The sequence below is a fragment of the Canis lupus genome, chromosome 17 (assembly GCF_003254725.2).
Source record: "Canis lupus dingo isolate Sandy chromosome 17, ASM325472v2, whole genome shotgun sequence".
NCBI lineage: Eukaryota > Metazoa > Chordata > Mammalia > Carnivora > Canidae > Canis > Canis lupus.
In genome coordinates, this window is record NC_064259.1 from 49,033,058 (window position 1) to 49,045,430 (window position 12,373).

General features: G+C 52.5%; 1 protein-coding gene and 1 long non-coding RNA gene across 2 annotated transcripts in view; both read left to right on the top strand.

Moving 5' to 3' along the window:
* The first annotated feature begins 7 nt into the window (after positions 1-7).
* Positions 8-10,639, top strand: BOLA3 (bolA family member 3). The gene is made up of 4 exons (XM_025453611.3): positions 8-153; positions 2,491-2,614; positions 4,667-4,755; positions 10,393-10,639. The coding sequence occupies exons 1-4, from the start codon at positions 100-102 to the stop codon at positions 10,456-10,458; spliced, it is 333 nt and encodes a 110-aa protein (XP_025309396.1). The 5' UTR covers positions 8-99; the 3' UTR covers positions 10,459-10,639.
* Positions 10,640-12,245: 1,606 nt separating this feature from the next.
* LOC118351124 (uncharacterized) overlaps positions 12,246-12,373 on the top strand; it is a 36,949-nt gene continuing 36,821 nt past the window's right edge. Inside the window, exon 1 of the long non-coding RNA XR_007403069.1 lies at positions 12,246-12,363. This is a non-coding gene — a long non-coding RNA (uncharacterized LOC118351124). The remainder of the gene's footprint in view (positions 12,364-12,373) is intronic.

A 12,373-nucleotide genomic window follows, 5' to 3' on the forward strand; every position in this document is an offset into this window, starting at 1 on the left:
GCGGCAGGGGGCGGCCTCGCCCGCGGCGGCTCCCGGGCCCCGGCCCCGCGCCTCTCGGGGGACGCGGCGACCTCGGGCGGCGGGCCGCGTCGGCCGGGCATGGCGGCGTGGAGCCCGGCCGCGGCGGGGCCGCTGCTCCGCGGGATCCGCGGGGTGAGCGCGGGCGGGCCGGGCTGCTGCTCCCGGGCGGGAGGCGCGGCGGGGCCTCGGGGCCGGGCTCCCGGAGAGCGCGGCGCAGGGCCCGGGGCCGGCCCTCCCTGCCTCCCTCCCTGCCTCCCTCCCGTCCACTCCTGGTGGGTTCGGCCCTGCAGGGGAGGGGGCCCGGCCCGGGCAGCGGAGAAACGTCAGGGCCCCGCGCGCGCTGGCGGAGCTCCGAGCCTGGGGGGGGGGGGTCGGGGGTCGGGGCCTGGGGGGGCGAGGGGGACAGACAGAAACCGTCGCCGTCCGGCGGGCGCGGAGCAAGCGGTGTCGACGCTCGGCGCCGGAGACCCCGCGGTCACCCCGAGTCCTGGCCGGGAGCCGGGGCGTGCGGGGCTCCGGGCTTTGGGCAAGTCCTCCCGGCTCTGCGACCTGAACCTTCTCGGAGTCCCACGCGCCCGGAGTGGACGCCCAGCAGAGGGCACTCCCCGCGCGCTCTCCTCGGTTCTCTCCGTCTCTGACTCCCGCTCTCCTCCCTTCTTCCACTTGCCCTCACCTTCTTACTTCGCTCCGGCTGCTCTTGAACCTGCCTCCGCCAAGTGTAAAGAGCTGACAACTTTCAGCATTTAGGAGTTTTGTCAGTAGCTTGCTCGGGTAAAGGCCGCTGCCTCCAAATTGGCTCAAATGGAGGGACGACCTCCCAAGGACTCGGCAATGCTAAGCACCCTCCCCCTTAGTGACTACTGCTCCCTGCTACCTGGTTACCCTCCGCCCTTGCCCCTGCCCCGAGTCTCTGTCCTCCAAAGAGGCTCCATCCCCTCCCCCTCCTCCAGCCCAATCTTAGCCAGGCCCACAACATCAAGTTCCTGTCCTTCCACACAGCACTCAGTCTCATTCCAGATCTTTCTTCTGACCTGCACTGCAACCGCCTGCTAGAATTGAGACTTCTTTGCAGGTGCCAGGGGGCGTGGCTGAATGAGGTGCACATTCTGCTCATTCATTTGTTCATTCTTTCATCCATCCTTCACCCAAGTCTCCTGGAGGGCCTGTCCTGGCCCAGCTTTGGAAGGCTGCAGTAAGAGGATAGATGCAGTCTGAACCTTCGAAACCAGCTGGTGAATAAGCCAGTGCACAGATCATTTTAAGGATGGCGCTTCGAGGGGCACCTGGGTTGCTCAGTCAGTTAAGAGCCTGACTCTTGATCTCAGGGTGATGAGTTCAAGCCCTGTGTTAGGCTCTGCGGTGGGTGTGGAGCCTACTTAAAAGAAGAAGAAAAAGGTCCTTTGAGATCTAACACAGCACCCTGCTCTAGGCCATCAGGAAAGGCCCGAGGACGGGACTGAAGGGTGAAGGGATGGTGCTTTCAGGACCAGCATCAGATATACAGCACTTGTGTCTCCCACCTGCCATCCCCCTCCAGTCTCAGGCCCTGTGCTGCTCCCTTTGTAATACTGGGCATTTTCCTGACTTTCCTGACTAGCTTCTAAAGACACTGTTTTGTGCAGGTTACTTTGGCACCAAGAGGCCTCAAACTCCATAACCTTTAGCCTGGCATTCAAGACCTGCCATGCTCTCTGTTCAGTCTCCCTTTCAGCATGTGCTCAACCCAGCCAAGAGGCTGCAGGCCCGGTTTTTTGTTCTTTCTACTATAAGAGTTGAGACATGTTCCCATCGGAAGCACTGGCTCCCTGTGGTATCCCCCAAGGGGCAGGGTGAGTGCTGTTGCCAAAGGTAAATAACCTAAAAATGTTTCTCCTTTAGGTCATTTAATAGCATTTTGTTGCTTCTTCCCAATAAGAATTAGTACAGATCGCAAAGTGCACCTGGCTTAGTGAGCAACAGGCCACAAGGCCACATCCCACTGGAGGGTGTGAAATGTTCATCAGGCTGACAGGATAGGCCGCATTTGGTCCCAGCCAGGTGTGGGTGTGGGCACGCTGGCCTGGGGAGATGCGTCTGAGGCGCCCTGGCCAGCCTCTAGCTCTGCATCTCACTGATGGACCCACCCTAGCACTTGCCTTCATGCCCCCCTCCCTCGTTTCTTCACCTCTAAAGTTGATGTCATGGTGTCTCTCTCACTGCAGTACCCTGAGGAGTTCAAGGTCTCTTAAGTTTGTCTTGTCTCTGGAGTCAAAGTTGAGTCATTTCACTTCTCGGCTCCATTTACTCCCCAAAACGTTTGTTCTGTGTCCTGGGAGCTTCAGCGGACATCCGATGCCACACAGTCCCTCTGATACAGCCCATGGCCACGCTGGAGGCGGGGGCTGGGCCCTGGGGTGGGGGGTAAAGGCAGGTGGGGCCTGGGGGCGCCATCATCTTGCCCTGCCATGACTCTTCTCTGTTCTGCGGCAGCCTCCTCTTGTCCACTGTGCCCAGCGGATGTTTGCCTCGCAGACTGAGGGGGAGCTCAAAGTGACCCGGATTCTCAAAGAAAAGTTTCCTGGGGCTACAGCTATCAAAGTCACTGACATTTCAGGTGAGGTTTTTCTCTCCTTCCCACGGAGTTTGGTGGGATTGGGCCCTCTGCTGGGGGAGAGGCAGGGGGCTGGACAGAGCCAACTCGCCATCAGCGGCTTCTCAGTACGTGTGGCTTTTGGACAGATGGAATATGGCCTCTCCCAGCTGATGGCAGGGAGGTGGATGTGGAAGCATTAGAGGGAAACTGTGTGTGGGGATATGGCCCGGCTGGGAGGACTTCTGGTCGCTAGCCCGGTGCGATTCCAATGATCCCTCTAGTCACCCTGAGGTTCAGGTCCCGAGTCTTTAATTTGACTTGGAGATGAACATTAGTTTCTCCACATTCTTCTGACACCCTAGAATGTTAGAGCTAGAGCTGACCCCAGAAGGATTTTATCCTTTTGAAAGTAACTTTCTTCCTTTCCTCATGAGGAGCTGAGCCCAAAAAGGCCAAAGAACCCAGCCCCTCACAGGGAGGAGGTAGCAGAAGTGGAACCAGCACCAGGACATAGGGGGACGCAGGCAGACTCTGCTGAGTCCAGTTACCAGCCCCAGGCACCTCAGAAGTCCATGGGGGACTGCGTGTTAGGAAGAGGCTGGGGAGGCGAGTTCTGCACCCAGGCCAGGAGGACAGGGCCTTTGTCCAGACACACATGTAGAACAGCTTAGCAGGAAGGTGGGCATCTACCTGCATCTCTCCAGACCCAGACGTGTCTTTGCCACGAGGGCTCCCTGGCTTCTCTGAGAACATAACATCTGCAAGCATCAGGAGAAAGTCTAAAAAAGTACTTTTTATTTGAAACTACAGACAAATTAATCAATCCAAAGATCCACTGGCATGGGAGGTCAGGCAAGCCCTCTGGGGTGTTCCAGGGTGGTGCTGAGGCCTTGACGTTAGGAGTCCTATAGCTGCCCCAGGCTCAGGTCAGCCAGAGCTGGAACGTGGCCTTCGGGCTGCCCCTGCCTCGCCCTGAATGGAGTGTGGAAAGGGAATCGAGGCCAGGAAGCTTGGTTAACCAAAGCTCGGATCCCTAGTGCACATAAAGCCTGCTGAGTAAATTGCACCTCTCAGAAACTAGCTGGGTGCTACCAGCCCTGGGTACATGTTCCTTCTTGCCCACACTGCTTCATGCTAGGGCAGCACCCCTCCATCAGTCATCAGCACTAGCTCTCCAGCCACGTGGAGACAAAGTTTGGGCAGGGGGTGGATGTGTCCACCATAGGCTCTGCCTGGACAACTTGGCCAAAAAGCTGCTCCCTCCCTGAGGAAGCCCAAGATGAGACCCTGAGGGCTGCTCCCAGACCAGGAGGGGCTAAGGAGAGCTTGATGACTACAGCTCAGTGACCAGCATGTCTGCAGCTGCCACCATACTGCTGTGTCCCTGTCTCTCTCATGCGCCCATTCTTTTCTCTTCTTTCCATTAGTATTACGCAGTTTTTTTTTAAACCAAGCTTTGTTGTATTTTTCATTTTTATTTTATTTTATTTTTAAAGATGTTATTTATTTATTCATAATAGAGCGAGAGAGAGACAGAGGCAGAGGGAGAAGCAGGCTCCATGCAGAGAGCCCGATGTGGGACCCGACCCCGGGACCACAACCTGAGCCAAAGGCAAGCCAACTGCTGAGCCACCCAGGCATCCCAATTTTTGCATTTGTAAAAATATTGATTGCTGGTCCTTTGGAAGGTTGAACCTTCCATTCCATAGTTGGTTGGCCTACTAAACAAATATGGGGCAAACCTACGTTTCCTAGGCTTTCCATGCCTTGTGCCTTATGTTACATAGTCCACAAGTAATACTCCTGGGTAGGGCAACTGCCTTGGAAAAGGAAGAGCACATTTTGGATCAAGACAGCCTGTAGGGGGTGTGTGGTCGGGTTGCAAGCCTTGACAGTTTTAGCAACTTTCCCAAATAAGAATATTTAAAAATAAATAAATAAATAAATAAATAAATAAATAAATAAATAAGAATATTCATACCTACTTTGGATTATATGGTACTTTGAGGATCTATGGGATTGTGGCCGCTGTAAGTTAATAACTGAAAGACTTTCAAGTCCTGTTTATTTCAGGAGGCTGTGGGGCGATGTATGAAATCCAGATCGAGTCAGAAGAATTTAAGGAGAAAAGAACCGTCCAACAGCATCAAATGGTCAATCAGGTCAGTAGAAGCTGTTGCTGGGCTCCAGTATCTTGAGAGGGCCTGAGGAGCAGGGAGGGCATTTTAATTGTCAGTCCTAGGAAAGAGTAATGCAATACCACACTCATGCAGACAGCATTCAGGACGTGAGCAAAATGTAATCTGGAACTATCTGGAATCAGATGGTGGGCAAATAGGAATTTTATTCAGAACTGAAAACAAACTACCCAATAGTTATTTTACATTTCCTTATATATTTCTTTATGTAATGCTACCAATGTTTGCCTTACATATTTGTAAACATACACGTACTAAAAAATAGATGTTTTTGTAGATTTAAAGATATTTTTTTAGCATCTCTTTGGACTGCTTTGCAGCTGGGTATGGCATGATTGAAAATTCCTCCAGCTGCCCCAGACCCAGTGACAGGACATTTGGGGCCCAGAACATCAGATTTAACCAGGCTAGGTCCAGCTTATTCATGATCTATGCTTATTTTACTTGGAATTTATACCAGCCTTGACCCCTGGCCTGCATCTGCAGAGCCACCCCCTGCAGCAGGGGCATCTGACACCATTCTGGAAAGTCTTGCACATTGTGAACTAGTTTAATTTTTGTGCAACACAGCTCTGGTCATGAGAACCCCTCTGTGGCCCTGTGTATATCTGGTTCCAGTGTCCCAGAGCTATTCCAGGCCTCCACCCTTCTCCGAATGAACCCTCCTTTGGCCCCTGCTTGTTTTTCTGTCTGTGCATCTGGACCTTTGTCCAGATCAGACCTCCTGCCTGGGTTCCCTTCCTCTTTTTCAGCACCCAGCTCAAACGCTGCCCCGCCCCCCACCTGCCTGGCAGGGATTGAATGTCCCTGCACCCTCTGACTGCAGCATTTTCTGCCTTGCGTCCCGAATAGTTATGTCCCTGCTGTCTGTCCCTTGGCCCTGTCATCCCTTTGTGGGCTGTTTCCTTTTGAATCCATCTTTGGATTCTTCACAGAGCCCAGTCTTTGGCTTGGATGTGGACATCTATGGCCATATGGTGTGCTGCTGGTCTGCCGGGAGGTCTGGGGTGGAACGGCTACTTTGCTTTCCCAAAAGTGCTTGTAGTCCCACGTGATCTCAGAGGTAGGAGCCAAAGCAAGACAGGGAAGACCTGACTGGCCTCAAAATTACTCAGGCTGTCTGGTGTGCCTGGACTCCTAGGGGCACTGTTATTTTGAGTGCATCCCCTGGCCTGAAGCCACCGTTACAAGTGGGGAAGGAGGCAGGTTCTAGAGTCTGTCTGCCCACATCACACACGTGGACTCTGCTACTTTCTAGCCGTGGAAACTTGGGCAACTTAATCAACGCTGTGGGCCTGTGCCTCAGTTTTTTAATCTGTCACTGGGAAGAGAAACAGGACTCACCTCAGAGGGCTGTTTTGAAAATTAGTGGTAAAGCACACATGTGGCACTGAGAACACGGCCTGCCACCTTGTAAGCTGTCAGTAAACATCAGCGGCCATCACCATCATCATCTTTGTCCACAGCATTGGGTGGAGCCCATGCCGTGTCTGAGGGGGAACGCAGCTGTTCCCTCGGTTTGAGGGAATGTCCCCTACATCATCATGGGCTCAAGGCTTCCTCTGGACCCCCGTAGAATATGGACTTTCCTGGTACCATCCTAGTGGGAGAGCCCTGCACGCCAGTCTGCACTGGGCTAGGAAGCTAGCTCCATGCAGGCCGGCCCTGGGTATGTTTTGTACACTGCTGTGTTGCCTACACCTCACAAGGGAGCTGGCACATACAGAAGCCCAACCAGTTTTTGAGAGTTTGTAGACAGTAAGGAGAACTGGCCTCGTTTGGTTATTGGCTCACAGATAAAGGAAATGTTTGGTGGCTGAAAGCCCTCACATTTCAGAGAATTCACCTGCTGGCACTGGTGTACTTTTAAAACTCAGGTCACTATAGTAGCCGCTTTGCCCACCCAAGCACTGCTTATTGCCCACTCAAGCTGTTAGCAGGCCATGTGGTTCCACAGCCAGATGCCCACTGAGCCAGAGCCAGACCCTCAGCCTGTGCAGAGGCCCTGGTCAGCCACAGCAAGCTGCTAGGGCTCCACTGCACACATCTCAAGGTACTCTTGCACTCCTGGGCATTTTCAGATGATCACATTTGCAGGTGTTGGCTCTGTGGGAATCTGTGGGAGGAACAGAATGAAATGTCTTTGAAAGCAAGTCAGTTGGCCTGTAGGGGGCTAAGCTCGACCTGGAGTTAGCCGCCCATCTATTAGAGGTGTTGGAAATGAGGGTTCTGATGGGCACTCACGGAAGAGGAGTCTGACCTAAAAGTGGAGTGGAAGAGAGGTGAGCAGACTCCGCACTCCCCAGCTTCTGTTCCGTGGGTGCTGAGTCAGCAGCTTATTCGGGAGGAAGTGATGGTGGCACTGGAGGATCTGCTGGGATGCTCTGGATGCCCTAGCTATTGGGTGGGGGGCCTGGTGGTCCTGGGCTGGGGTGAAGTTTTCCCCGTTGTTCTTGCTTTGTCACCCTAATAGAATCAAGACTCTCAGGCCCAAAATGCCCTTGAGAGGCCACGTGGTCCATCTGATCCCAGAATCCACTTACGATCTCCCTGCCTGATTCCCTGGGGACAAGGTGTCCCTGCTATCACGACTCACACCTGCCCCACCCTCAGCAGAAATGTGCCATTCTTCAGGGACCCTGCCGACCTGTGGCCTAGACTCTTTCAGCATCTGAGGCTCATCAGCCTTCTCCTCTGGAATAGTCACCAGTATTGACTTTGGGCCAGGCCCCAGGGATGCCACCCAGCCTTTTCCTGCCCTGGGAAACAGCCACAGGGAGAGAAGTGAGCACTGAGTTCCCTTTTGTGTTAGACGAGGCCGGTTCCTTCTTGGCTGTCTGCTGCACAGTGGGATCCAAGCCTCCGTGTCCTTATTGGCAAAGATCGCATGAGATGTCTGGCCACACGTGTCTGGCCTTGTGACGCATGTGGAAGGCATTTTGGCCACAGCAGGTGCCCTCTCCCCTTCTCAGCCTCTTTCTTGTGTGTTGCCCATTCACCTGTCCCTGAAGGTGCCTCCACCCATATCTCCCCTGCCTGGAGCCCCACAGCGGATGCCCTGGTGCCTGGGGGAGTCCAGACCCACCCTCTTCTCTGTGGCCTGCTCCTGATTCACAGCCAGGCTTCCCCTGGTGAATTGGGCCAGGTTCCCAGCCTTCCCTCCTGGACCCACTTCTTGGTCCCTCTGCCTGTCCCACTCCCAACTGTCCAGCTCCTGGTTTGCCTCCTCCATGAAGGGCCAGTGTCAATGCAAGCTCCCTCCTGTGAACATGCACAGCAACGCCTGTGTGCTTGTGGACTGGCAGCGCCTATCACTATCTCCCTTGCCCATTTTGGGGGCCCTTGTATTACTTCCCTTTACCTCTTTCATCCTTTTCCCATGCCTTTTGTATCTGTGACCCCAGCACAGTAGCAGGCACTGAGAAATGTTTACCCAAACTACATCTTACAAACTGTGGGGCTATGGCCCAGTCACTTCCCTACCAGGACATCAGCTGTGAAATTACCTGCTTGCCTGCTTGATCTTTTTTTTTCTTTTAAAGATTTTATTTATTTATTTATTTATTTATTTATTTATTTATTTATTTATTTATTTATATGACAGAGAGAGAGAGAGACAGCGAGCACAAGCAGGGGGAGCAGCAGGCAGAGGGAGAGGGAGAAGCAGGCTCCTCTCTGAGCAGAGAGCCCGATGTGGGGCTCAATCCCAGGACCTGGGGATCATGACCTGAGCTGAAGACAGATGCTTAACCAACCGAGCTACCCAAGTGCCCCTAGTCCAATGATCTGTAAGACCTTCTGTAGTGGGGAGATATGCTGACCTCGTCTCAGAAGCCTGCAAGAGAGCTGCTAGAAGGCATTGGGAGGTCTCAGTGCCCAGGGCATGAGGGCTCAAGGCCTTCCATGTGAAGGTGTGCCTGGGCCCACACTAGCCAAGGAGGCTTTAAGGATTGTGCCCCAGGTGACAGCCTAAACATGGGGACAGGGACAGCCTTTAGGGGGCATTCTGTGCCTGCAGAAAGCAGAGAGCTTGTGGCCCAGCTACGTTCCCTCTCCAGGGTGAGGACAGGAGTCTTCCCCCATGCCCCTCGGGGCATTTCTGTTGTCTGCAGAGTCCAGGGGCGTTGGTGAGTTGGTGAGTGTGGAAGGGGGTGGTACATGTCCTTGGCTCCCAGCACACAGCAGCTCCTGCTTCGGGGCTGGACAGGAGCCCAAGGGAAACGAGAAGTAGCCACAACATTAGGTTCAGGTCCTAATTCTGTTCCTCGCTTGCTGAGTTTGGACAGGGGACAGATTCCATTTCTTTTTATCGAAGAAAGGGATAGGACTAGATTTTCTCTAAGGAGTCTTCTCCCTATAAACCTGACCACACGTTAGGGATATTTTTTGTTGTAAAGTAGCAAATGCAAACAAAGGGAATAAATTGCCAGAATTATCTGGTTTCTGGTATATCTAGATTCAGGGTTGTTTTTTGGGGTTTTTTTTTTTTTTAAGATTTTATTTATTCATGAGAGACACAGAGGCAGAGGCAAAGGCAGAAGGAGAAGTAGGCTCCCTGTAGGGAGCTCAATGCAGAACTTGATTCCAGGAGCCTGGGATAACCACTGAACCATCCAGACAGATGTCCCTAGGGTCTTAAACAAGTTTATCTGTTTGCTCTTTTTCATGCTCTCTCTCTCCACCTCTCTGAGCTTTTAGTTTCTGTGTGTTGGCCTTACTATCTCCTACTGGAGATGGGCTTTCTCTTTTTATTGGAAAATATGGCCCTCAGCCACCTCCAACTGACATTGTTCAAGTAAAATGACCCGAGACAAGGCTCCACCCAGAAAAATCCCAGTCGAGATTCTGATTGGCCCAGTTTGGGTCCCATGTCACCCCTGGACCAATCAGGCTGCACCAGACGGACACAGCTACCTAAATATCAGGCAAATTGGTAAGTCCAAGAGCAGTACACAATGAAGATATCCAGTGGCTAGTGGACAAGGGGGAGTATAGAACAGTGTGTTTAAAATACTACCATTTGTGTTCCTAAAAGGTAGCAGGGTGGGACACCTGGGTGGCTCAGTGGTTGAGTGTCTGCCTTCAGCTCAGGTTGTGATCCCGGGGTCCTAGGATCAAGCCTGCATTGAGCTCCCTGAAGGGAGCCTGCTTCTGCCTCTGCCTCTGCCTCTGCCTTCCTCACTCTCTCTCTAGGTCTCTCATCAATAAATAAAGAAAATCCTAAAAAAAAAAAAAAAAAGGTACCAGGGTGGAGCTATATTCATATTAGCTTAAATATGCATTTTTCAATCATTGCAAAGACACACAGGAAATTGACACCATTTCTCTATTTGTGGATGGTGGTGGGAATGAGGGGTGGTGGAGGACAGGTTTGGGGGCGGGGGGAAGGAAACTTCAGTGCACACCTTTCTATAACTTTTGATTTTTGAGCCTCATTAGACACTAATTTTAAAAAAACAAAACAAAACTATTTTCTAAAAAAAAAGGAAAAACTGGTTAGCCAAAGCAGGTGTTGAGCCTCCTGTGGAGCCAAACACACTCACAGAGACTTACTGTAATCCATGTCAAATGCAAAACAGTGATGCTCTTCTACTTACTTAGGCACTAAAAGAAGAAATCAAAGGGATGCACGGATTGCGGATATTTACCTCTGTCCCCAAACACTGACCATGGCCTGGCTACATAGATGCTGCTACTTAACGCCTTTGGATGAACTTGGCTGACACCATCCTTTCCTAGGCATTTATCAAAAAAGTTATGTATTTTGTTCATAGACATTTCTGTATTATAATCATAGAAGGATATGTTCTCTATTTAGAGATTAATTAAAGGCAACAGACAACTGAAACCTTTGAAGAGCCACTGGTGATGCATCCAGTTCCTTTGTTTCAGAGGCACTGTCCTTTTGCCCAGAGTGCTCTTGTCCTCAGACACTGCTGTCTTGCTGCTACACACGCGGATTGGAGTGCCAGCTAGTTGTCATGTCAAGAGACTTTCTTGTTTCTTCTCCTCTAGGGAACTATTAAGGCCCCTTAATCTTACCAAAAAAGAAAAGAAAAAAAGGAAAGAGAAAAAAAATATCGTTTGGTTTTACTATTCCCTCAGTTTAATGCCTGTCTTTCCCTTCCTCCAAACTTCTTACCAGAATGATGTTAGACCTTCAATTTCTTACTACCTGGCGTGGACTCTGAGGAGTCTGGGACGCCAGGGTCAAGGTCTTCTTCCTGCTTGAAGATCTGCCACACTCTGCATCTCACCTCCCACAGCAGAAGTGGAAAAGGTTTGCTTTCCCAGCTCCCTCGCCAATGGGCACAGGTCGGTGGTCTAGACCCAGCCCATCAGACGGATCTGGACTTTGAATTGGGGAGCTGAGAAGGAGGGGTAGTGGCACGTCCATCCCAGCAGCCGCGGCAGCAGGGTCCGGCGCTCCGCCTGTGCGAGACTGTGGGAGAGTTTGTGTAACAAGCTGCCGTCTCTGGAGTCTGCCGTGGCCGTCGCGGTGTCTGGGTCGGTGGCATGATTTTTAGGCTCTGGTAACAGAGCCTTCCCCGTTCCTGCCCAAAGCAGAAGCTGGTTCGCCATTGTTCCCACAAATCTGTGACTGTTCCATGTCCTTTCACTAAATTCTTTATTGTTCACACCAGTCTGGTCAGTGTTGCTTGCAACTGAGAGCCCTAATGGGTTCTCCTGTTCCCGTGTGGCTCCTGCCCTGCCACCCCCGCTTCCCTGCTGGACAGCTTCCTGAGCCACTGTGTCCACTGCCCCTCCTGGTCCCCAGCACCCCAGTCACCGTGGTGAGGGCGGCCTGATCATCTGCTTCTTTCTCCAGTGTGTCCTTTGTCTGTCATGGAGCTGCTCACCAGGGAAAGCCGTGGTCACTAGCATTTCCGAGGCTCCCCAGTACCTCCCTAAGAAATGAAAGTATGTCGTTAAAACAACCTGGGGCCTGAGTTTGGGAGCAGCACGAATTGTGAATGTTCTGTTCCCATACCATGCCCCCATTTTGGGGTTTAAAAATATTCTCTGTCTCCGCAGTATGGGGGAGGGATTGGTGTCCTGCCAAGGCAGACCCGCCTTTTACATGGAATAAGAGCTGAGTTGTGTAAGAGCTGAGAAGCCAGGATAAAACAGAACCGAGGATCAGAGGCGCCTCTGAAAGCGCAGCGCAGGGGACAGCTTTTAGGTGGTGGAGGGAGGAAACGCCTCGGAAAAGCCCCGAGGCCAGGAGAAGGTAGCGGTCGGCGGGAACAGGATTCGGCACCGGTTGGTTACCTGCGTGGAGCCCAGCTGTCCTCCTGGGGCTGGGCTGGACGTAGCCTCTGCTTCTCAGGAACAGAATAAAGTAGAAATGACAAGGTGCAGCTTCAGGGACTATGTGGTAGAAGGCACCGCGGCTTCCTGCTCCTCCTCGGGTTGCTGACTGGGGGAAGGGGGCCGCCATGTCGTGAGGGCCTCGAGCAGCCGTGGAGAGGGCCTCGCGAGGAACCGCCGCCTCTTAGCCACAGCCTATGGGACAGGCCTGCCGACGGCCAGCAGGGAACTAAACCTTCTGCCCAAACCAGAGCCATTTGGGTAAGCCGTC

Coding starts and splice junctions, on each gene's coding strand:
- BOLA3 (XM_025453611.3), top strand. CDS start 100: ATGGCGGCGTGGAGCCCGGCCGCGGCGGGGCCGCTGCTCCGCGGGATC. Junction 2,615..4,666: donor CAAAGTCACTGACATTTCAG/GTGAGGTTTTTC, acceptor TGTTTATTTCAG/GAGGCTGTGGGGCGATGTAT. Junction 4,756..10,392: donor AGCATCAAATGGTCAATCAG/GTCAGTAGAAGC, acceptor CTACTTACTTAG/GCACTAAAAGAAGAAATCAA.